This window comes from Bos grunniens, chromosome 11, assembly GCF_055505025.1.
Source record: "Bos grunniens cultivar Pamir isolate PY7600 chromosome 11, Bosgru_T2T1.0, whole genome shotgun sequence".
NCBI classification, from domain to species: domain Eukaryota; kingdom Metazoa; phylum Chordata; class Mammalia; order Artiodactyla; family Bovidae; genus Bos; species Bos grunniens.
Genome location: NC_141175.1, coordinates 62,054,306 through 62,079,911, shown reverse-complemented (window position 1 = coordinate 62,079,911; position 25,606 = coordinate 62,054,306). Strand labels below are relative to the sequence as shown.

The following is a 25,606-nucleotide window of genomic DNA, read 5'->3' as shown; positions in this document are numbered from 1 at the left end:
GAGAGCCGTAGGCCACAAGGAGAGGCCCCAAGGTCCGGCAGCAGCCCCAGCTGGGGTCTCAGCCCCCACACTGCCCAGCTGCTAACCGGAAAGGAGTCAGAACCCGCCACCCCACCCCAGTCCCTTCTCAAACTGCAGATTCATGAGCAAAATACATATTGTGTGTTGTTTGAATCCACTCAGCATTGGGGTGGGTTGTTTTACAGCAAAAACCTAAAACAGATATCAAAAGAGAAGAGCATTGTTATCTTGAAAAGAAAATGTTTGGTAAAGAGTTTTTTTCTACAACAGATGGGTCTATGGAGTTAAGCATGTTTATATTTAAATGTTAAAACATTTAGATACAACTAAAAGTGTGCTGTTCTAATTTTACAGGCATTCTCCTTAATAATTCAGATATCCATTTTACGGCAAATGGTCAGAAAGTCACAGAATTTAGAGCTGAAGTGACACTGATGGTCCCCAGCCTTTCTTATGCAGCACAGAAGCCAGGAGCCAGCGTTGTTCCTGTTTATTCTGCAGAAACTGAAACATAGAGATGGACTTTCCTGCTTGGCATGACTTCTCCATTGAGGATGAAGTATACTAAATTTGATAAGGAAATATTCTTTATTTCCTGATACAAAAACAAAAACAACAACAAAAAAAAACCACTTCTGTTTAAGAAGTTAAATTTGTCTCCAGTGTTATTAAAATTCCAATTTGTTCACCCTCCAGCAAAAGTCCTACAGGCCCCACAGATATAATTTAGGGTTCCCCAAAACCCAGATGGTAATTGCAGCCATGAAATTAAAAGACGCTTACTCCTTGGAAGGAAAGTTATGACCAACCTATACAGCACATTAAAAAGCAGAGACATTACTTTGCCAACAAAGGTCCGTCTAGTCAAGGCTATGGTTTTTCCAGTAGTCATGTATGGATGTGAGAGTTGGACTATAAAGAAAGCTGAGCACCAAAGAATTGATGCTTTTGAACTGTGGTATTGGAGAAGACTCTTGAGAGTCCCTTGGACTGCAAGGAGATCCAACCAGTCCATCCTAAAGGAGATCAGTCCTTGGTGTTCATTGGAAGGACTGATGTTGAAGCTGAAACTCCAGTACTTTGGCCACCTCATGCGAAGAGCTGACTCACTTGAAAAGACCCTGATGCTGGGAAAGATTGAGGGCAGGAGGAGAAGGGGATGATAGAGGATGAGATGGTTGGATGGCATCACTGACTTGATGGACATGGGTTTGGGTGGACTCCGGGAGTTGGTGATGGACAGGGAGGCCTGGCATGCTGCGGTTCATTGGGTCGCAAAGAGTCAGACACAACTGAGCGACTGAACTGAACTGAAAACCCAGATGTCCCCCAAAGGCAAGAGGGCAAAGGTCCAGATGAACTGAACATTTACTTTCTGTTACCCCAAAAAAGTGTTGCCAGATGAAACACAGATCACTCAGTTCAATAGAAATTTCAGGTAAACAGTTTTTTCTTTTCCGTTTTTAACTGTAGGTATGTTCCTTTTTTTTTTTTTTTTTTTTGGCTACATTGAGAGGTTTGCAGGATCTTAATTCCCTGCTCAGAGATTGAAATAGGGCCTCTGGCAGCAAACACACCTAGTCCTAACCACTGGACCACCAGGGAACACATGTCTTGCATTTTATTGGCTGAATCTGGCAATAATACCCCACAGAGACTCTTTCAAATTCAATCAGTCCAAGGCACCCAGAATGGATATGTTTAAAATTCTTCTGGAAGAATGGGATCGGAATATCATGCTCTGGAAGTTTTATTTTATTAGTATCATTTTTATTACTGAATAGAAATAGAGACCCCAGAATAAAAGGAGCTCAGTATTTAAGATGAAGCAACGTTTGCTACGTATCAGAGTGTCACATTTTACCTAACTCTGGTGATCTGTGCACAGTGGACAGCATGCGTGAGGAAGGCTAAAGGCAAAACGTTCTCATTTTCATCAGAGACGGCTGTGGAGCTGCCATCTGACTGAGTCAGGTGCAGAGATCTCAGTGTGTCCAAAAGCAGGGAGTAATCACAGCCCTACACGCACAGGACAAAACTTTAACTCACCCGCACGCAGAAAACGAAACACAGGCGTCCCGAATCCCACAGTGAGAGTTATCTTGTCAGGGGGTCACCTTTGGAGAAGTCAACTACTGACATTGTTATTTTCTGCTGCTTTTCACCAGAGGGCTGTCCTAAGCAGCACACAGTGGTCTGAGAGGTGTGACTCACACCCCAAAGTGCGGTTGCTTCTCCTCTGTGGAACTCAAGTCCCCTGCAGAACCCTGGTGACCGGAGCATGAAAATGTGGCTCTCCGCCTCTTACTCTCTGCAGGAAACAAGCTACGAGGGAGCAAGGGTGGTTTGGCCGTCTCCATTGTCTGCCTGTCAACAGACTTAAACGTCTAAAATGTACGTAGCAGAACTCTAGTGAATGACACTGAGAGCCTGAATGAATGGAAATACACACCTATTTCCTTAGTGGAAATAATTAATAGTGCAAAGATGCCAGCTGTCCCTAAGTCACTGCCAGTCAAATTTCAGAGCAAGATTTTTTGAGGTGAAATATTCTAGAAACTCTGAGTTTCCTATAACCCAGTGACAGCTCCACTCCAGCAGTCAGAGCACACACCAGGTGAGGAGAGGGGGCGGTGGTGGAGCCAGGGGCGGGACCCAGCTCTCAGTCTGGTCTCAGGGAAATCTCAATCATTCCCAGACCGTCTCCCCCAGAATGGACTATATCTCTGTATCACATTTGCTCACAAGCTCTAGGGAAAGGCAGTTTGAGAAGCCCTACATTAAAGTCACCGTTTGACCCTTCTTGCTTTTCATCTGGCAACAACCACACCCTAACCTGCTAACCCCATCTTCAAAGTCTGCAAAGTGTCCTAAACTGCAGAGTCACCGAATCACCCCGATGGCGTCATAGGTTCAGATACAGGGAAAAGCACAATATTTTGTTCAGTCTTTTCAAAATAGCAGCACAGTCACTCCCCCATATAACTGCCTTTCATAATGCCTTAAAGGGACCACGGGGTTTAACGTGAGTTGCTACCCTCTGGGCAAACCCTGAAAACAGCACAACATGCGTAATGTGCAGGATTTCTTTTCCTCCCAGGTCCCCAGGTCTCACTCGATCCCACTCCAGGCATCCAGTGAGTGATGTCAGGTGGATGGAGAGTTCCTAGCAGTTAAGGGCTGGAGCGATGAGTGAGGCTGGAACAGTGCACAGCATTTGAGGTCTTCCAAGAAAATCAGCATAAAAGACCAGTTAGTGACTCGCTTGGCAACCAGAGAAGCTCACAGGACGCCTGGCAGCTCCTCCCGCTCAGAAGTCACTGGGCAGCTGGTGTGACTGGCGCTCAGCCCCTCGGGGACTCTCCTGGGCTCACTCTTCCCTCCCCACCCCATCCAGGGAGCTTTTCCCAAGTTCAGCGTGTACAGCAGTTTAGAACCAGCGCCAACAACTAGAGGGATATAAGAGACCCTGAAATCAGTAAAGGAAAGCAGCATTTCTCATAAATGGAGTGACTTACCTAAGCCCCACATCATCAAAGCGAGACTTCACTACTATTCCCCTCTCCCAGAAACAGAATCTGAACCTGGTTCATCAGGCATCCCCTGACCCGCACTGGTGAGGACACCCGCCTGGCAGACCCCCCCTGTCCGTCCCCCACAGGAAAGTGACCTTAATAACCAACCTGTTCTGTCCAGCGTAACCTCCTGCTCCCCACTCCCTTTCGCCCATAAAGTCCTTCATTCTGTCCAGCTCCTGGGCCTCCTCTCTGTCTGCTGATGGGATGCTGCCTGATGCATGAATAGTTGAATAAAGCCAATAAGATCACTAACAGTTGAATTTTATTTTTTACCATTCAATATAGACAGATATCTAGACAGGTAAAGGATGGATGGATCGATCGATTGATGGATGTAGAAATGATAGATAAATAGATAGGTAGATAGACAAGCAGGATATACTTGTGAATCTTCAGATCACTGCAGGCTGGGGAGGAGCAAGGAAGGGATTGGAAGGCACTGGAGAAATGTGGGGAGGAGGTGGAAAACCACTGGGTGTGAGGCAGGTCCTGTGAACTGTTGAGCTGCCAGATTCAGCAAAAACACTGAGGTCAACTTCAATCATCAGAGGTTAAATTTTTCTTAACAACACAGCTTTCTTTAGTTAATATTAAATATCTCTCTTCTACACAATGTACAAACACAAAGGACCAATAGAATAAACCTGCAACTTGAGTTTATGAAATAAAACAGCACAAACACAGCTGGCTCTGGACCATCCATGCTGCCTTCGCCTCCTGCCCCGGCCCCTTGCAGCTCCCACTCTTGCTGCCTGGGATCTGGTGTTTATAACAGAATGTTCTCACTCTGCAGCACTTTCCTATGTGTCCGTGGACAATGTAGATTATCTTTCTGCATGTTTTCAGTCTTTGACATGAATGATGTACTTCATGTCTTCTTCTGCAACTTTTCTTCTTACTTCAACACATAACTGGGACTTATTGATGCTTCTTCTGTCTGTTGTTCGTTATTTTCAGTGATGTGTAGCATCACAAATATGAATGAACCATAGTTATTTATTCTCCTGCTGACGGCCACTTAGGTCATTTCTGCGTGTTAAGCTCTTGTAAACAGTGTCGAAATAAACATTCTTCCATACACTTCTGTTAGCACATGTGTGAACATTTCTCCAGGGTATAAAAGCAGGATTGGAATTTCTAGATCTAATAACAACATAATTTTTCAATTATCTTCTTATGACAGTTCTCTTGATTGATCTCTATATCAATGAAAAGAAGATTTTTATGGAACAGAGATAAAAAAATGTCTGATTCAACATTTCATTCATTCATTACAGTGACTGTTCATCCTTGTTTTCAAGAATGAGATTGAAAATCTTGTGACTTATATAAAGTCTTCTCAGACTTGAACTATATTGAGTTTCTTAGATACAGAGTAAAACACGAAATCCTGCTACCCCTTCTTATTGTCTGACACACCCAAGCTAATCATTGTATTTCCAGCCAAGCTGTCATTCAAATATCAAGTTTACAAGGCACACTCAGAATTTATGCACCATCCTTGGTGCCCTGAGGCTGGAACTCAGACCCTGTAGTTCACTACTGGGTGACCGTGAGCTCAACTTACATTAACTTTCAAGTCACTTTGTCTATAAAAGTAAGAAATGCTTAATTTAGTGATGAAAGGTCAGAGATTTGACATGCAATAGGTTTCCTGACAGAAAAGAAAAAAGAAATATGAGAATTGCATCCGATGATGAGAATAAGTAACTTTCCTTCTGGAAGGAAACTTCACCCCTCAACACACACACACTGCCTGTGGTCACAAACAGTCTCTGTTGATGGATTAGTAACTGGTCCATGCCCCTTTCTTGACCACGTGATAAATACCCAGTTTCTTTTTTTTTAATTTTATTGAAGTTTAGTTGATTCACAATGTTGTGTTAATTTCTATTGTACAGCAAAGTGATTCAGTTATACATATATATTCTTTTTCATATTCTTTTCTATTATGGCTTATCACAGGATAACATAGCTCCCTGAGTTATGCAGTGGGACTGTTCTATTAATAGATATAATAGATTGGATCTGCTAATCCCAAACTCCCGATCTACCTCCCCACACCCCTCTCCCTTGGCAACCACAGATCTGTTCTCTGTGTCTGTGAATCTGTTTCTGTTCTGAAGATAAGTTCATTTGTATCATTTTTTTTTTTTAGATTCCACATCTAAGTGACATTATATATTTGCCTTTCTCTGTCTTAGTATGATAATATAAATATACATACATTTTCTTAGTATGATAATCTCTAGGTCCATCTGTGTTCCAGCAAATGGAATTATTTTATTCCCTTTATGGCTGAGTAATATCCCACTGGATATATGTGCTGCATCTTCTTTATCCACTCATCTGTCAGTGGATACAGGTTGCTTCCATGTCTTGGCTGTTGTAAGTAGTGTGCTGCTGTGAACATAGGGGTGCATGTGTCTTTTAAAATAATAGTTTCGTCTGAATACCCCCAGTTTCTTGAGGAAGACAGTGACTTGCAGTGGTCTCCCTTGACTTTCTTGGCTCACATAACTCATAAAGCAGCTAGCTGAGGCACCTGTGAGACCCTCTGCCCCGCAAAAGCCATCTAGACCAGCACCTGACCTCGACTGACCTCCAGCCGGGCTCCTGCCAGTTGGCAGTTACTCTGCTGCTGCCGTCCTGACCAAAGCCCCAGTGTCCTTTTGAGGCATCTGCAAGTATGTGTCTTTTCCACACAGAAATCATTTTTATTCAAGGAGACTTCCCCCAGCACAATCACTGGACTGCAAACAATCAAATGCCTTCCTAGCTCTAACACTCCTCCATGTGATCAGCAGCACTTCTCTATTCTATCTCTGTGTACTTCCCTTGTCTTTTTTGGGTTTAATGTATGTTTTGAATCTTACAGCCTGTTTTGATTTCTTCTATACAAAAGAAAGTATTTCATAAATTCCTAATAACTAATACATTGTCAATAAGATTAGATGTTAAATGATTTCTGAGGCAAACTGTACCATTCTAGGTTTATATCTGCCTTTTGTATTCTGACGCCTTTTTACCACCAGTGACATCTGTGCTAAGACAAAACAAACCCTGAACAAACCCTGAACCCTGTGTTACCGATGAAACGAATGCTGAACACTGAGCAAAGTGTATCAAGCTGAAAATTTGCCTGGCATTTACTGGAGGCTCATGCCTTGCCTTTTAAAAATTTATTTGCCTGTCTTTTCTGTTGGAGCCTCACAAAGAGGGGCCCAGACAAAGCATCAGGCTGGTAATATGAGCTACGTGACAAGCGTTCCATATGGACCTATATGAGCTGCTAATAAGCTCTGAAAAAGATGAGGTCAGTACAGAGCACTTGGGTCAGTCCATCCCTCTGGTTTATGGCTGTGCTGACCCTCATGCAGATAATGGTACAGCTTCTGCCTCTAGGCTTCCTCCAAGGAGCCCAAAGTGCTTTGCAAATGTCTTCTTATTGATTTTCACGTCTCTGATGCAGAGTTTTAAAGGCAGCAGACAGAAGAGGTGAGTAGGCAAGCCAACCTGTTCAAAGTCAATAAGAGACGCAGCTCTGCATCCCACAGCCCAGCCTTGGTGGGCTCCTCCCTGGCGGTGGGTCTGCCCCTCTTCACATCTTCCTCTAAACAAGCGAGGAGCTTGCACGGGGTGGGGGGTGGGGTGGGGGGGTGTTTCTCTGTGCCTGCAGTTTGCTCATTTAGATAGCTATTACTTCCTTTGGAGGCTTATCCCAGTGAAGTGTTTCTCTACTGGAAAAAAGACTTCCCACTGTCCCAACCTGTTTTCTTTTATCTATAACACAATGGACAATGGCAGACACTAAGAAATTTGTTTAAAAAGAAAAAGAAGGAAAAAAGGACAGGAAATTTCTTAAAACTCCCAAAGGAAATACTTCCTTGACTTTAAATCAGCTTAAATATATATTTATATATAACATTTACATCTATTTATTATTTAAAATTTAATATACAAATTTTACATATTTTAATAAAATTATACATGTATACATACATATTTGACCTTTCAGAACTAATTAAAAGCAAACAACCCTAAAGCATTTAACTTTCTGACCTGGTTTCCTGGAGACTGGAACACAGCCCAGTAAGGATGTCCAGGTGGGGCCGTGTGGAGGAGCAAAGCAGACGCCAGTGGGAACTGCCGTTTCCACACACCAGCTGCTGTGCTGTATTCACCTGGCTTCTGGGAGGCTGGGCAGTGTGGACCTGAGAGGCCCATGCAGCCTCCAGGAAAGCAAAAAGCACTGCATCCAACTCAGTTCCCAGCATCAGGACCAGAAATTCTCTGTTGTGTTGGGATGGGAGGGGTGTATGCTGGGCTCTGTAGAGGACTCAGTGGCATCTCTGGTGTCTGCTCACAGATGCCAGCTGACCCCTTCTGACTCTGCCAGGGAAAGATGTCTCCAGAACCAGTGTCCTTGATCAGGCACCCTGAAGGGTCAAAAACTAAATGCCCCCGAAGCTGGCTGTTGTCAAATGTCACCAAGAACACTGTCATTCCATGGAGGCTGACCCAGCAGCACCTCAGCACATGTGTGCTAAGTCACTTCAGTCATGTCTGACTTCTTGGGACCCCATGGACTGTAGCATGCCAGGCTCCGCTGTTCATGGCATTCTCCAGGCAAGAAGACTGGAGCAGGTTGCCATGCCCTCCTCCAGGGAATCTTCCCCCATCCAGGTATCAAACCCACATTTCCTGCAGCTCTTGCATTACAGGCGGATTCTTTACCGTCTGAGCCACCAGGGAAACCGAAAGATGAAACACATGGTCCCCTAATCACAGTCAGAGGGAAGAAAAACTTTGCCCTCTTCCCTTCTTGGTTCATTGGCTGGTCTAATAATGAAATTGACAGAAGACAGACTAACAGAACAAAAAACAAATTTAATTTTGTCCATACGTGCATGCTGAGTTGCTCAGCCATGTCTGACTCTTATGTGACCCCCATGGACTATAGTCCCTTAGGCTCTTCCATCCCTGGAATTCTCCAGGCAAGAATAGTGGAATGGGTTGCCATTTCTTACTCCAGGGGATCTCATAAAATAGGGGATTCAAAGAAGTGACCAAAGCAGGCAGCTTTGATACTTTTCAGACAAAGAAACTGCACATTTTTGAAGAATTGACCCGACAAAAGGGGTTTGGGCTGGGTTAGTGAATTAGAGAGGAAGTAACAAGGTCTGTTTGTACAACCTTCTAGGCCCTTAAAGTCTGGTCTCCGGGAGTAAGGAGGCTTCTTCCTCCTGTCCAAGGAGGGCACCTTCACCCAAGAGATTTATCTTCTGTGTTCAGGGGGACAGAAGGAGATCAGAATGTATCAGCTGTTTCTTAAGTAACTTTAATTCAAAATAATCAATATGCCAAAATGGCATATTTGGGGTGGCATAGTCTGTTCCCTTTCACAGGTGTTAAGAATTCACTGAGGGCTTCTCTGGTGGCTCAGTGGTAAAGAATCATCTGCCAATCCAGGAGACAGGGGTTTGATCCCTGGTCTGGGAAGATCCCACGTGCTGCCAAGCAACTAAGCCTGGGCACTGCAACCACAGAAGCCTGCCCACCCTAGAACCATGCTTTTCAACAAGAGAAGCCACCACAATGAGAAGCCCGCACACCAACCACATAGTCCCCTCCCACCTCAACTAGAGAAAAGCCCACGCAGCAGTAAAGACCTAGCACAGCCAAAAATAAACTTAAAAATGAAAAAAAAAAAAGAATTCACTGAAAGATTACAGTTAGCAATCAACTTTAAGATGAACTGCTTTGCCCTTAAAAATGCATTCTGATTGTAGGAAAACTTAGTAATTAGCCAAGCAAATTGACACACGTTATAATCATGCTATCACACTGAATTTTTACCTGTTGATGACTAAATTATAGATTTCCACAAGAGTAAACAAATTGCCTTGCATTATAATATCTTTGACTGTTGGGAGTTTTTAGAAAGATAAGTAATCAATCATTAAGAGTTTTTTCAAAGTGACTTATTTACTGGTTTACAAGCAGTACTATTACCACTAATTTGACTGTTAACAAGTATTAATTAAGTTATCTACCATTTCCTTTTCTTTGAAATGTTCAGCTTGGACAAAGTGCAACCCCAATGAATTGAGTCCAGTGGCTGCAGACAGATCTCATTTATAGCAAAAACAACAAAGGCAGTATTTTCCAAGGGAAGTCCCCCGGCAGGACCCTGCTGGTACAAGCACTTCGATGCTGCATCAGTAAGAATACGCCACCATGCACAGTGGATCAAACATAGCCAAGCAGGAAACAATGGGACTGCAGGAAACATTTTTTAAATGGGATCAAAGAAAAGCTAGATGAGGCCAGGAGCTGAAGCCCAGAGCCTTAAAAGGAAGCCCACAGCGAGTGAAGTAGCAGTTATATGGCATCAGCAGGGAGAAATCAGGAATTAACCAACAGAGAGGGCTGCGGTGTGTGCTTCTAATGAACTACAAGGAGAGACTCAGAGACCAGACAGGACGGCTTTACGCTACCTGACAATTATGGATTGGGTTGTAGCATTTGTTCTGAGAGTTGCCGCACTGTAGCAAAAACAGGGTAGGAAGGTAGACATGCCAGAGCCCTCACTTGCCTTTTAACTAATAAATGCTACAGCGGCTACTTTCCAAAAAGAGACAGAGCATGCTCGGGGGCTGGAAGCATCAGTACCGTTCGAATGAAAATTCTTCCCAAATTGATCTAGAGACTCAGTATCATCCCAACCCATCTCCCGGCAGGCTTTTCCTGGATGTATAGACGTGTATGTGTATGGTGTGTTTATGTGTGTTTACCTGTGTATATATATGTAGATGTGTGTATGTATATTGTGTTTATGTGTGTGTTTAAGTGTATATGTATATTTGTATATACCGAAGACTCTTGAGAGTCCCTTGGACTGCAAGGAAATCCAACCAGTCCATTCTGAAGGAGATCAGCCCTGGGATTTCTTTGGAAGGAATGATGCTAAAGCTGAAACTCCAGTCCTTTGGCCGCCTCATGCGAAGAGTTGACTCATTGGAAAAGACTCTGATGCTGGGAGGGATTGGGGGCAGGAGGAGAAGGGGACGACAGAGAATGAGATGGCTGGATGGCATCACTGACTCGATGGACGTGAGTCTGAGTGAACTCCAGGAGTTGGTGATGGACAGGGAGGCCTGGCGTGCTGCGATTCATGGGGTGGCAAAGAGTCGGACACGCCTGAGCTACTGAACTGAAGTGATAGACCTGTATGTATATTGTGTGTTTATGTGTATGTTTATGTATATTTGTGTAGATCTGTGTGTATGTATATTGTATGTGTGTGTACATACATGTGTAGGTGTATGTGTATAGTGTTTGTGTGTGAATATGAGTGTTTTGAGTGTGAATATGAGTGTGTGTGTGTTTACATGTGTATGCACATATGTGCTTGTGTGTGTGTGTGTGTGTGTGTGTGTGTGTGTGTGTGTAGAGGTGGATTTGGGAAGAGAAATGTCAGAGGACCTGACCTGTCCGGGTCTGATGAGGAAACAGTCTCCACTCTCTACATTCTGTGTTCACAGCATTAGCGGGGCTTCCTGACTCTGGGAAGAGCAGGAGAAGAGCATGTCAGGAGGCTGCCAGTGAAGGTCAGAGAAGCTGAAGGTGGAAACATCAGTGAAAGTGTCAGGGGCAGGTGTCAGGGGGAGAACCAGAATTCTACTGCCTCCATCAGGCGGGAGCTTCTGCAGGGCTGTGTGCCCACCACGTCAGCACCCAGGGAGAGACCCACAAACAGTCCCGTCCTACCAGCAGCCCTCCTCGAGTGGGGTCTTCCCCTCCCACACCTCACACATACCCTCATTCTCTGACTGTGACCCAGAGTCACACAGGTAGGGCAGCATCCCGACCTCAGGTGGGTGGATGACAGTGCCAGTGGCCGCCCACAGCCCCACCAGGCACCTGTCCGGATTCACCCAGTACCTTCATAAGGTCAGAATCTGAACGTGTGGCCCCTACTTACAAATGCTGTCACCACCTGGATCACTCCTGGGGTTCATCCAATCCCCCACACGGCACATCCACTGGGGAGACATTGCCTTTAACACAACCACTGAGAATATGACCACAGTTCCTGTTAATTAGCCTCTCTTTATTTTCATTTGAACAGAAATAGATTCTAGCAAAGTGATGGGCATCTATTCAAATGAGTCATTAAAAGCCCACTGACAGCTGCTCACAGGCAATGATAAGTGCCTCTTGTAGAGATTTATGATGGAGAAAAGCAATGCACCTCATTTGCCATTTTCTCTCCAAGAAAGATGCACAGGGGTTCACCTTCAGGTTACCATATGTCTCACTCTTCTATCTCTTGCTTCTGAATCCAGAACATGGAGGCAGGCAGATTTACTGCCTGTAATGCCACTTCCCCGTCCTAGGATAGCAGAGACCAGTTTGTTCTTGTTGTTGTTGTTTAAATTATTTGTTTATTGGCCACAAGAGCAGCATGTGGGGCCTCAGTCCCCCAACCAGGGATTGAACATTGGAAGTCAGGAGCTTTAACCAGTGGACCACCAGGGAAGTCTCATAGCAGAGCCCAGCTTTGCTCTAAGACTTGGGTGAATTTGACTGAGCTAAGGTATTCTCTCTTCAGGAATCATTCCAGGCGGCCCAAGGAACCTTGAGGGACTTGAAGGAGGTTGTGGGTTCCTCTCAGAAAGGTTTCCCTCAGTCATCCAAGGAGCCAGGCAGGACAGCATCTCACCTCTCAGCAGATCTCGTCCTACCTGGATGTGGCACCCAGACAGCCATCTTCATGGTGAAGCAGTGTGGGAAGCGGCCAGGCTGAGGGCAGCGCAGGGGGGACAAGGCTCCTGGTGCCTAAAGTTAGGGTGGAGTGCCGCGCTTGCCCCTTCTCTGCAGGACAGTGGACATTTGATATCTGCTGCTTTCCATTAATGGACCTGGGATTATTGGCATCCCAAACTGTCTTACTTGATAGCAGCTGCTCTTATTAGAATCCTTAATTATGACCCTGGGCATCCTTGCATGCTCAGTTGCTTCAGTCGTGTCCAACTCTTTGCGACCCCATGACTGTAGGCTGCCAGGCTCCTCTGTCCATGGGATTCTTCAGGCAAGAATACTGGAGTGCATTGCCATTCCCTCCTCCAGGGGATCTTCCCCACCCAAGGACTGAATCCGAGCCACTTGCATCTCCTGCATTGCAGGTGGATTCTTTATTGCTGATCACCAGGGAAGCCCCTTCCTCTCCTCAGAAGTGAAATTTAATGGGAGCATGAGGTCACATTAAAATCTAGACTTGCCGCCTTCTTAAGCTCATCTCTGTTCCTCAGTTAAATCATCATGATAACCGATATTTCCATTCTGTCATATTAGGACTAGTCGCTAACTTTAATCCATCCTCAATGGATTTGAAAAGAAGCCAGTAATGAAATCAGGAAATCAGCCACGTTGGGTCCATAAGGAATTTCATGACTGGCGGGGCACATTTACAAGGCTTGGGTCACTAGGATCTTCCCAGAGCAAGCTGGAAAAGCGGCTACTCTTTGAACAGATGGACATATTTTATTAGTTTTTATTGATCTTATTGATTTTTTTTTTTTTGCTTTTATGCTTCCACAATTATAGGCTGCTTCAGCAATAAATATGTGAGAGTTTTGTTTGAAAAGGTTAGACCAATTTATTAACAGCCATGCTTTCTTTTATCTTTTGGGCAGTGAATCTGATGGAATTTGTCACAAAATGTTTCAAGCTGAAATAGATGTTACCAATCACATTACTGTTTTCTTTCACTTTTTATACTGTTAATAGGGGCCTTACCTGATGGCTCAGCAGTAAAGAATCTGACTGCAATGTGGGAGACACTGGTTCAGTCCCTGGGTTGGAAAGATCCTCTGGAGAAGGAAATGGCAACCCACTCCAGTATTCTTGCCTGAAAAATTGCATGGACAGAAGGGTCTGGGGGGCCACAGTCCATGGAGTCACAAAAGAGTTGGACATGACTGAGCAACTAAGCATGAGCACTGTTAACACTGCTGGTTGATTGGTTGTTGGTTAATTCTAAGAAATCTTCAAAAGTGGATGAAAACTCTGCAAAGCATTCTATCAACACATTTAATCACACAATACTTTTCCTTGAGCAGAGAGAAATAACTTAGATTTATGATGATATAAAGAGATTCATGTTAATATGGTAAGCATAATAATAACGGGGCTTCCCTGGTGGTTCTAGTGATAAAGAACTCATCTGTCAATGCAGGAGACAAAAGAGATGCGGGTTCAATCCCTGGATTGGGAGGATCTCTTGGAGGAGGGCATGGCACCCCACTCTAGTATTCTTGCCTGGAGAATCCCATAGACAGAGCAGCCTGGTGGGCTACAGTCCATGGGATCACAAAGAGTCAGATATGACTGAACTGACTTAGCATGCATGCAATAATAATATTGTAGTGATTTAAGACCTTTATATTTGAAGATAATTTCTGAAATATTTATAAGTGAAATGCTAGTGTCTGAAATTTGTTCAAAAATTCAGGGTGGAAACAGTGGGTGGAATAAAAATGAAATCAGATCAGCTGTGACTTGATAATTAATGAAGCTGATGGCAATGAACTTCTGCATATGTTTGAAATTTTCAATAACAAAAAGTACTTTTGAAAACTTTCAGGACAATCCAAAAATAAAATTTTAAAATACACTTTCATCTGCAATAACATCAAAAAGAATAACAGAAAGAAAACATAGGAGTAAATTTTTTAAAAGAAGTACAATCTTAAACCTCAAAACTATGAAACAAATAATTTCATCTACATAACTGGGGAAGGATCACATGATCATGGATCTAAAGATTTACTGCTATGATGGCAATATTCCCCAGACTGATTTACAGATTAAATCAATTCCTATTGGTTGGATGGCATCACTGACTCAATGGACATGAGGCTGCTACTGCTGCTGTCACTTCAGTCGTGTCCGACTCTGTGCGACCCCATAGACGGCAGCCCACTAGGCTCCCCCATCCCTGGGATTCTCCAGGCAAGAACACTGGAGTGGGTTGCCATTTCCTTCTCCAATGCATGAAACGGAAAAGTGAAAGTGAAGTTGCTCAGTCGTGTCCGACTCTTAGCAACCCCATGGACTGCAGCCTACCAGGCTCCTCCGTCCATGGGATTTTCCAGGCAAGAGTACTGAGTGGGTCAATGGACATCAGTTAGAGCTAACTCCAGGAGAAAGTGAAGGACAGGGAAGGCTGGCTTGCTGCAGTCCATGGGATCACAAAGAGTCAGAGATGACTGAGCAACAGAACAACAACAATCAGAATCTCGGCCAACTTCTTTGTAGAAATTGATAAACTGATTCTAAAATTCTTATGAAATTGCAGTTGATCCAGAATAGTCAAAATAATCTTTTAAAAGAAGAACAAAGTAGGAGGACTTACATTTCTCAGTACAAAGCAAGTATTACCGATGTGGGTTCTTGGACCCTTTAATCCATAAGAATTGAGGCCAGATGAGAAATTCAGGCTTTATTGGGACTTGTGCTGGAGCAGGAGGAGGGAGCAAAAACAAGTAACAAGTTAACAACTAACCCTAACCCTACCTACTCCCTTAAATGGAGTATGGGTGCAGTGGTGAGCTGATCCCTTAAGTGAAGGGAGGGTGGGGGAAGATCAGTGGTGCTCAGACACAGAACAACTAGACATCAAAATGAGAAACCCACAGAAAACATTTACAACAAAACTAGGAGACAAGGTACCTCTGCGTGCCCCAAGATACAAACATCCGCACAGGAGAACTGAGAAAGAAGCTGACAGAACAAGTAAAGGGGTCCTCCTGGAAGTTGATGGATGACTCCCGAGCAGAATTGTTTCAAAGGATTTGGTTTAAAGGTCTAACATTATCTGCAAATTTTCTTTAACAGAGGTCCTAGGCAAACAAAAGCCAGCCTGCATTCCAGCTCTGTGTAGCTTTGTATTGGGCTAGTGGTATAGAACCCTCTTGTCAATGCTGGAGATGAAAGAGGCATGGGTTCGATCCCTGGGTCAGGAAGATCCTCTGAAGGAGGGCAACCCACTCCAGTATTCTTGCCTGGAGAATCCCATGGACAGAGGAGCCTGGGGGGCTACATGGGGTCGCAAAGAGACACAACTGAAGCGACTTAATGTGCGTGCATACATAGCATGCATTGTATCCCTAAAGTCCCCATGGAACTTCCTAGTGGTCCAGTGGTTAGGACTCCACGCTTTCACCGCTGAGTGTCCAGGTTCAAACGCTGGTTGGGGAACTGGGATCCTGAAAGCAGCACCGCTCAGCCAAAATAACTAACCAACCAAACAAAAAGACTCTGATGCTGGGAGGGATTGGGGGCAGAAGGAGAAGAGGACGACAGAGGATGAGATGGCTGGATGGCATCACTGACTCGATGGACAAGAGTTTGAGTGAACTCCGGGAGTTGGTGATGGACAGGGAGGCCTGGTGTGCTGCAATTCATGGGGTCACAAAGAGTTGGACACGACTGAGTGACTGAACTGAACTGAACTGAACCAAACAAAAAAGTTAAAGTGGCTCTTCTTCCCTCCCCTTGTTCTTTCAGTCAGACTGTGTCCTGTAATATTTTTAAAAATTCCAACTCAAAATTCATCTCCTAAAGAAACCTTATAGGATTGGTCCTTTCAGGTTAATCCCTACTTGAGGATGACCCCCTCCAGTTCTCAGATGCCTAGTTTACAGGATACATTTCCTTGTGTTGAGGTTTTGTGCTTTTTCCAGGTGGGCCTGCCCAGTGAGTGCAGGTTTTCCTGGATAGGAGGCTGCTTTCCCTGCATCACCCCAGGGTGACCAGGATGGGTTAAGTAGGACACAACAGGAAAGCCATTCTGATGCCAGTTCCTGCACAATCATGGGCAAGTGGGGACCATTCATATTCCACTTTAAGCAGTCTGCTTACGGATGTGTGATCTCTGATGGCTCATCAAAGTGCTCTGTCTTGTTTTAAAATGCTGAGAGGATCATTAAAGAAAACCACAGTGTCCTTTTTACCTACTCCTGAGGGAAGTATTGAAAGTATTGCACTAGTAAACTTCCCAACTGCATTTCTGTTTGAAAACTTGTTTATAATTTAGAGAGCAAACTTACGTCTAGGTGAGCCAAAGTGACGTCCTGTGGTACATTTTCAGCAGCCCACTCAGAACATCATTGGTATTCCGCCAAAGGAATGAAGAGAGTTGGATATTACGCAAACCCACTTGACCAAGCATATTTTACAAGGCTGTCCTCCCCCGTAAAGGGTGATATAGGATACTAATTTGCGATTTAGATACTAATTAAGCAGTTGGGAATGGATCATCTTTTCCAAACAGTTAGGAGATCTCCTTTCCATTTCAAACAGGTTTCACCTCTTCTGGGAAAGAAAAAAACAAAGATGGGTTTTTAAACCCCACCCTTTTTTTGCAAGGCTTTTGAATTTTCACTCAAAATCATCTGGTATCACTATATAACCATGTAGTTAGAGTGCTTAAAAATTAATTGGACTTCTAATAGTGAACAGATTCACAGTAGATAAGGTGCCTGTTGAAAAGGCAAGGTATCTGCCTCTCAACGGCACATAATTATTGTCAAAAGCGGACTTTATGAATTGTGATGTATGTTTGATGACTGCTTTTTATCTTCGCTGATGGGAAGTTAATTACTTAACACACCCCAGAGAAATCATCTTCTTTAATAGCCAATGCAAACTTCAGAAAATAACAAGTAAAAAATGTAATTTGCCTGTATCTGGCACTTCCCCCAAGTCCATTGGTTGGTAAGTATTCACTGGGCATTCACACTACAGCTGGCACGCACATTAACAACCAGAATTTATTACTTGCTCATCAGAAACCTGGCTCTAGTGGAGAGACGATATTACCAGTCAGATATACAAATCACAGTTTATGTTTCCCAAAGGATGCAGAGGGAAAACCTTAAGGAGACCCCAAAGGCAGTGTCTTTCTTCCCTCCCCTCAGCAACAAGAGCTCAGTAGTTCCTTCAGCAGATCCTTCACGTTCTACAGAAGTTTACAATTAAGCACTTTAAAAATGACTAGTCCCAGCAGCATTATCTACTTCTCAACCTGATCTTGGCTGATTGTCGGCAAAACCCTCTGCTCAGATGCTCTGGGGCACATAAGCCAGATGGAGAAGGGAGGTGCAGAGGGGAAAAGCTGTCACATTGTAACAGGAAGAACACATCTGACTCCCTTTCAGATCTGTTTCTTTTACCTTAACCTTTGTATCCTTTTACCTTAATCTTTGTATCTGTTTGCAACAACCAATCTTTTGGATATAAAAAGAAAAAAAAAGTGTTACTCGCTCAGTTGTGTCTGACTCTGTGACCCCATGGACTGTAGCCTACCAGGCTCCTTTGTCCATGGAATTTCCCAGGTAAGTGGAAAACCGACTGGAGTGGGTTTCCATTTCCTACTCTAGGGGATCTTCCCAACCCAGGGATGGAACCCACATCTCCTGCATTGGCAGGCGGGTTCTTCACCACTCATTGAGCCATCAGGGAAGCATTGGCTTAATAAGAAAAGTAGCAGGAAGAAAAAGCAGGTGAAGTGCACAAGGGTTGGAGGCCTGGCTTCTGCACTCTCAGATACATTGCTAGAGGCTTTCTTATCCAACATTATCTGCACCTTTTTTTCCTGTTCCTCCGGCCAAACAGGTTCCACTATGTCCTATAGAGTCCTTTCCCTCCCCAACGCCCCTGCCTGATGTGTGTGAGCAAAAACCTTACATGGGATTTCAAATTCAGCCCATGTAGCCCTGGCTCTGCACAGCCTCCCTCTTGCTGTTCTCACCTGGAAGGGGAGGTGCGCTGGTCAAAAAACAGGAAAAGCCCTGATCTGTAGCAATTGCTCATTCACATGGGAATGAGCACACCACAGAAGAGTTGTGAACACTCAGCTTTTGGAGCCGGGAAGCTGTTCAGCCAATTAACTGGGCAAACCACACTCCCAGGGAGTGATGTCTCTTTCTTGTGAATGCCTTGGCCATTCATCTGCATTGTCCTGGTCCTCACCACTTTCTACCATGAAGTATGATGGATTCTGCATGCCTTCGCTCTCCTCCCCAAAAGCATCCCCCTGCCCCCCTCCCACCCCAGCTGTGTGGACACTGACAACTTTCAGAGCCTGTTTTCTGTCTATTAAGCACAGTCCCATCAGCAACCCTGTGTCTTGGGGCTGTTACAGAACTCGGGTGAGGTGACACGTGTGAGCATCTCACATCACAGTCCCTGCCTGGCTCCTGGTGGACACAGAATAGACGGAGGTTTTCTACTCTTCTTGAAAAGTATTGGTTGCTCAGTCATGTCCGACTTTGCGATCCCATGAGCTATAGCCTGCCAGGTTCCTCTGTCCATGGATTTCCCAGGCAAGAATACTAGAGTGGGTAGCCATTCCCTTCTCCAGGGTTTCTTCCTGACTCAGGGATCAAACCTGGGTCTCCTGCATTACAGGCAGATTCTTTACCATCTGAGCCACCAGGGAAGCCCTACTCTTCTTAGTGTTTTTTTTTTTTTTTTTGCTGCACTGGATCTTCCTTGCTTTGTACAGGCTTTCTCTGGTTGCAGTGAGCAAGGGTTACTCTCTAGTTCCAGTGTGCACGCTTCTCATTTTGAGCATCACCAGCTCTAGGTACATAGGCTCAGGAGTCGTGGTGCATGGGCTGAGTTGCTCTGAGGCATGTTTAATCTTCCTGCAAAAGGAATCAAATGCATGCCCCTCACCTTTACCACTGAGCCACCAGGGAAGTCCCCTCTTCTTAGGCCCTTAACACTCTAGGACAGGAGTCCTATTACGATTCATTTTTTAATCATCCCAAGTGTCAAGAACACTGCCTTGTAACTAAGTAGTCACCGTCAAAATATTCTTGTTGATGTATCCACTGAAAAAAAGGAGTAGCTGATAGCAAGGTTGAGGCAGGAAGGGGACCTGAGCACAGAACTCACTGGGGCAGAGGGCGTGGGCAGCCAGAAGAGGGAAGAGAAGCTCAGGGAAGTGACCTGCCCAAGCCCACAGTTTCCCTGAAGAGTCCAAGGTGGCACCTCCTTCCCTGGAGCCTTCTCATATCTGCTGGGCAAGCACTTACTGCTGCTTACTCCCAAATTCTGGCTTTGGTTGAGCTGAAAATCAGGGTCAGGGCCACCCACAACCTCCTGAGGGGTCATAAGGACAGCGGTGGCTCATCTACATGTAGTTGTTGATGGTGTTCCCATACACTTCATCCCTTGGGGCAGGAGACCTTGGCAGCAGTGTCTGGTGGTAGAAAGGAGGCTTAGGTAAGAAAGCTGGATTTAGGGACTTTTGTGCATAGGTAGCATGTGTTTCACAATTTCTGGCCTGCTTGAACAGATAAATATATATCAATGAAATACCACCTACACCCAAAAAGCTTGGAATCCACCTACAGCTTCTATCTAATCTTGCCTTAGGGCAAATGTTAATCTTTTCTCATATCTCTGCTGCTCATCTTTTATCTAAAAATCATGGAATTCCTACTGCTTAGGACAGGGAACTCTACTCAATATTCTTAATAATCTAAATGGGAAAAGAATCTGAAAAAGAATGGATATATGTCTGGTGGTGGTTTAGTTACTTAGTTGTGTCTGACTCTTTGCGACCTCATGGACTGTACCCTGCCAGGCTTCTCTGTCTATGGGCTTTTCCAGACAAGAATACTGGAGTGGGTTGCCATTTCCTCCTCCAGGAGATCCTCCTGACTCAGGGATTGAACCCATGTCTCCTGCATTGCAAGTGGATTCTTCACCACTGAGCCACCAGGAAGCCCTAGATACATGTCTATGTATAGCTAAATCTTGGCTGTACACCTGAAACTAAAACAGCATCATAAGTCAACTATACTCCAATATAAAATAAAAAATTAGAAGAATAAAGTGATCATGGTAAATAAAAAAAGTAAAATAAAAATCATGAAATCATAGGATCAGAGGAGCTCAGGGCACTACATGTTCTAGATACATCTTTTCAAAAATTAGAGGTTTAACCCAAACTTAAAATGTTAACGATGAGGAAATAAAGTTGCTGTTGTTGTTGTTTAGGCACTAAGTTGCATTGTACTCTTTTGACCCCATGGACTGGAGCCTGCCAGGCTCCTCAGTCCATGGGATTTCCCAGGCAAGAACACTGGAGTGGGTTGCCATTTCCTTCTCCAGGGGCTCTTCCCCACTCAGGGACGGAATTGGGGTTTTCTACTTGGCAGGTGGATTCATTATTATGGAGTCAACAAGGAAAAAAGACTCCCAGACAAAGAGAAATTTGTCCTTGGCTGGTGTGCTTACCTGGAAGCCCACCCAGGGGGGGTCTCTGTCTGGCTCCAAAGAAAGTGTCACCTGGCAGCCTTCTTGGATACTGGAATGGGTTGCGAGCGTGTTGAGGAGTGGGCGTCCTGACAGGAGGCCGCTTCAGATGTGAGAATCCTCCTCTGGGAAAGGGCTTAACGATTTTCCTCTTGTTCCACATTTCTCAAGGTTAATGGGGAGGCCTGGAACGGGGAAGGTTGTCTTACAATCACAGAGTCATGGCATTTGTGCTGAGTAGCTAGAAAGATGTAACCAATTACTGCTTTGATTTATTGCTAATTGTGATGGTTATTTTTCTCGGAGGTTTATAACAAAGTTGAAGAAGGGCATTCGACTGTTTAGCAAAACAGCCCGGCGTTCACAGAGGTTAGAAGCGCTGCGGGCCGCTCTGAAAGGTCTATAAGGTCAGCCTGCAGCCCCCGCACTTTGGGTCTCCCTCCGGGTCGCTCCAGTCCAGGTTTGGCTAAGGTCCGAGCGCACCTGTCTTCCCCCGCCAGGGGCCCAGCTCCCCGCGGGTCCAGGACTCCTTCGGCATCTGTGCTTCCTTGGGCACAGCTCCTCGCCGGGAGCAGACATGCAATACCCGCTTATGGAAGAATTGAGCCGGGACAGCGCGTGCAACCGTGTGCTCTCGGCGCATAGCTATGGCTAGTGCACTCACTCTCCTGTAACGAGGCATCCGTTTTTCTGCAGGCAGACAGCGCGGTCCACCCTTTCCTTCCTAGTCTGTCCTCACTGTACAACACTAGCACTACTTTTTAAAATAATAATAAACGCCTTATTTTTAAAAGAAAGACGTCCTAGCTGATCAGAGGGTAAAACGCACGGAGTCTGGACATCAGTGATATGTAGGGCACTAATCGTTGCCGCTGTTTCAGCTAAACAAGCCGGGAAAACAGGTAACTTTCAGAGTGAGCTGGTAAAGAACTCCAAACACCTGCCCAAATATAGCACAAATCAGCCCGGCAACCGCCTGGCGCGCTGGTACCCAGGTCTGAGGCGCACCGCCCACCGCGGCGTCCACGCTTTCGCTTGCGCATGCGCACGCGCCGCCAGCTGGGGCCACCTCACTGCGCCTGCGGAGTGGGGCGGGGCGAACGCGGAGCATGCGCGCGGACCCCGCCGGCAGGAAGCGCGCGTGGGGCGGGGCGGGGCCTTCGGGCCGCCCCCGCCGCCGCGCTCGGAGTCGGGCGGCCGCAGCGCGCGGCCCGGGATGCTGAGCCAGCCGCTGCTTCGCCTAGTGTCCGCCGTCAGCCGCAGGAGGATGAAGCTGCTGCTGGGCATCGCGCTGCTCGCCTACGTGGCCTGTGAGTGCTTCGGCCATTCATTCCCGCCCGCGGCCTTCTCCCTCCCGCTCCGCGCGCGGCCGCCAGCCCAACAGCGGACCCTCGGCCCTCGGCCCCGCCGCACACCGGGCTGCGGTCCACGGCTCCCGAGCGTGCGGCGCCGCCGGGCGGGACGCGGGGCTGTGAGGACTGTCTGCTGGCAGAGCCCCCATCGCGGCTGTCTGCTCCCAGGAAAATTACTGAGCGTTTGGCTTCTGGGAGCCCAGCGTGTCGCCCGACCCCGCCGGCCCGCGGCCGAGCCCAGGGGTCCTGGAGCCCACGGGTCTGATGCCCCGGGGTCCTGGCGCCCAAGTGTCTGTACGCCCGGGGGGGTCTCTTGGCAGGGGGGTGTCCTGGCGCCAAGGGGGGTCCCCGCGCCGAGTTGTCCGCTCCAGGGCTACTGGCGTCAAGTGGGGGGGTCCCGGAGCCCAGGTCTCCGCACGCCCCAGGGGTTCCCCGCGCCTGTGTTTTGAGGGTGCGGGTCGACCCAGAGCCGAGGCGCACCGCGGGGGGTGGGGGTGTCTCGGCGCCGCTCCATTTTGTGTGGTTCCCCTGTCATCATTCCCGGAGGCTGCGGGACAGAGGGCAGGAGGGGACACTTTGTTGGCAGGTGGTACACCCTGTGTCTTAGAGGCAGAAGCCGTCCCTTTAAAAAAAAAAAAAAGAAACCTATTGGATGGGAATGTGTTTTCCTTGATGCTATTAATATTTCCCCAAGTACCAAAATTGGACCAAGTGTGAGCTCGTTTGAATCCTAGCCACGAGGCCGATCCACGCTGAGACGAAACACCTGCTCACCGGTTAAGTTACTGAGGTCTGACTTCCTAGTTGAGGGGGACCTCCAGACGTGGCTTCAGTTGAGCTCTAGGCAGATGCGCAGTCACTGAGACCTGGCCTGTCTGCAGCCCAGCTGGGGGCTGTTAGATGCAAGTATGCGGAGGAGGAAGATGGCTTCTGAAGTGTATGCCAGTCTTGAGTTAGGAAGCGGAGACCCCCAGGGGGAAGACTGCTTCAAGTTGTGTAATTCCTGTTAGGACTATAGTAACAATGTTCAAACTTGCTTCCAGTTTCCCCATGTGTGGTGAGTCTGTTTCCTTGTCTCATTTAAGTATCTCAGCAGTCCTAGGAAATAGTTCCCATCATTATTCCCATTCTAGAGGTGAGTCTGTTAAGACCAAGAGAAATTAGGCAAATGATGATCACACAGGTGAGAAGCTACAAAGACCAAAATTTTGAGCCCAGAAGGGCTGGGGACCTGGGACTGGAACCCAGGTCTGCCCGCAGGCTCCATGTAGATTTTGAGGCTTCTGCAGGTCAGAGGTCGTGGAATGTCATTCACCATTCTGCAGATAAGGAAATCCTCCTGCGTCCTTACTTTTGTCTGCCAAGCCCTTGTCTTTGTCCCTGTGCTAGGTCCCAGGGATCCCCAAGGCTTGCAGAACACCTGGGCAGTGGTTCTCAACCTGCTGTGTGCATCGGAATCACCTGGAGGGCTTTCCAAACACAGGCTGCTGCCTCCCATCTCAAGCTTCTGATTCAGTAGGTCTGGGCTGTGGCCCAACTAATAGTTTCACCTCACATACTGTTGGTGTGTTCTGGGGACCCCCCACTTGAGAACCACTGGCTTAGATTGTGAGTTGGCCACAAATTAGGTTCTCACCTAAATGAGGGTGAAACTACAAACTGGTAGGAAGGAAGGGAAGGAATGCATGAGGGCTCCTGACAGGGGCAACCAGCATGTTTTCTCGAGGAAGTGAGGCTTGAGCTGAGAAGTGAGGCATGTGTGGGAGTTAATGGGCTTCCGAGGTCGCGCTAGTGGTAAAGAACCCACCTGCCAGTGCTGGAGACTTGGCTTCCATCCCTGGGTCAGGAAGATTCCCTGGAGGAGGCCATGGCAACCCACACCAGTATTCTTGCCTGGAGAATCCCATGGACAGAGGAGCCTGGCGGGCTACAGTCCATGGGGTCGCAAAGAGTGGGACGCCCTGTGGCATCCCGAGCAGGGCGTGTTCTAGGAATGCAGAGAATGGGGGGGGAGGGGGAGTGGGGCGCGGGGGTTGGAGCGTAAACATGAAGCGGTGATCTGGCTGACGGGCTGCAGCAGGCGGGCCTTGTGCCAGCTCACTCTTTGGGTGAATTTAGCTGTGAGGTTTAAGATAGGTGTGCAGGCAGTGTCACTAATGGGCATGGATGGTAACTCCAAGACGCTTTACAGGAAAAGCAAGATGGCGACTCCTGACTGAGAGCGGTGATTTCTAGCCTTGGCTCTCCTTGTTAATGTAATAATCTTGTCTCCTTGTTTGAGAAAACTGTCCTGGCTGCCAAATGACACACAGCCCCTTCTGGAAAGTCTCTCCCTGGTCCTCTCAGGCTCTCTCCCATCTTCCTCTGTTTCTTGAGCTCATGAGGGCCTATCCTCCTCCCTCCTGGCGTGTAACTCTTCGGTCCAGGGCCCAGGGCCTGAGCACGGCCAGCTTGTGCTGCCCTGGGTTCTTTGCCTACACATGTTTTCTCCTATGGGGTTCCAGTCCTTGTAGCCCTCAGGTCAGTGCTGGTCACTGGTCGGAGGAGCTCAGAGGCCTGATTGTCTGAGAGTCACACCAACCTGCTCCTAGGAATCCCTAGGCAGAGACTCAGCTGGAATTACCTGTAGTGTTTTTGACATGAGTACAGTTTAGAAAGTCAGATTGCCTTTGCCTGGTTTCTTGGTGTCCCCAGGCATCTCTTCCCTGCCCAGGGGCAGGCGCTTCTCTTCTCTGAACTGATGATCTTGGTGTTTGTGCCATAGCATCCTATGCTTCCTAGTTTTTCGTTTGTAGATACTGTTGTATACCTCGTGACTTTCCCCTTTAGAAGGTGACTATTCTCTTTACTTTCCCCCCACCCGTGCTCACCCCCACATAGACTTAGTGTGATTTTGAGGAGGTCAGCATTTCATGTTTACACGTATGACTAAATGTTGGAGGAGGAAATGACAGTACTCTTGCCTGGAGAATCCTGTGGACGGAGGAGCCTGGCAGGCTACATCCATGGGTTCACAAAGAGTCGGGCACGACTGAGGGACTGAGTACAGCATGATGTTCACAGTACGACTAAATGTAATCAACATGAGCCAGGTTGTATGTCCATCACCTTTTATTCTTCCTGGAGCTGATGACTCTGCTCTGTTAACTCATTGGACTCCAGCGCTTGTCACCTGTGTCATCTCCCCCAAGATTTCCCCAAGGAGAGGCCCCTGGCCTCAGCTGCCAGGCTCTGTTGGCCTGGAGATCACCTGTCCCCTGACTTACCTCACCTGATGTCAGGGAGGAGGATTGGCAGGTGTTGGCCGTGCCTTCT

General features: G+C 46.6%; 1 protein-coding gene and 1 long non-coding RNA gene across 9 annotated transcripts in view; one reads left to right on the top strand and one right to left on the bottom strand.

Moving 5' to 3' along the window:
* Positions 1-22,020, bottom strand: part of LOC147363215 (uncharacterized) — a 30,096-nt gene extending 8,076 nt beyond the window's left edge. Inside the window, exons 1-3 of one of the 4 annotated variants that reach the window (XR_015136832.1) lie at positions 21,423-21,999; positions 20,922-21,124; positions 19,418-19,878 (exon numbers count right to left, since the gene is read on the bottom strand). This is a non-coding gene — a long non-coding RNA (uncharacterized LOC147363215). Of the gene's footprint in view, positions 1-19,417; positions 19,879-20,921; positions 21,125-21,422 lie in introns of those variants that run through there. The other 3 variants (XR_015136833.1, XR_015136830.1, XR_015136831.1) reach the window with 3 other exon arrangements.
* Positions 22,021-22,124: 104 nt separating this feature from the next.
* The window catches only part of UXS1 (UDP-glucuronate decarboxylase 1), a 57,247-nt gene continuing 53,765 nt past the window's right edge, over positions 22,125-25,606 (top strand). For 3 of the 5 annotated variants that reach the window (XM_086326678.1, XM_086326675.1, XM_086326674.1), the window contains exon 1: positions 22,125-22,249. Coding sequence is in view for 2 of the 5 variants with exons in the window: in XM_086326675.1 (XP_086182801.1) it covers positions 22,156-22,249 (94 nt within the window). In the remaining 3 variants the exon portion in view is untranslated. Of the gene's footprint in view, positions 22,250-23,680; positions 23,807-25,606 lie in introns of all 5 variants that reach the window. The other 2 variants (XM_086326677.1, XM_086326676.1) reach the window with 1 other exon arrangement.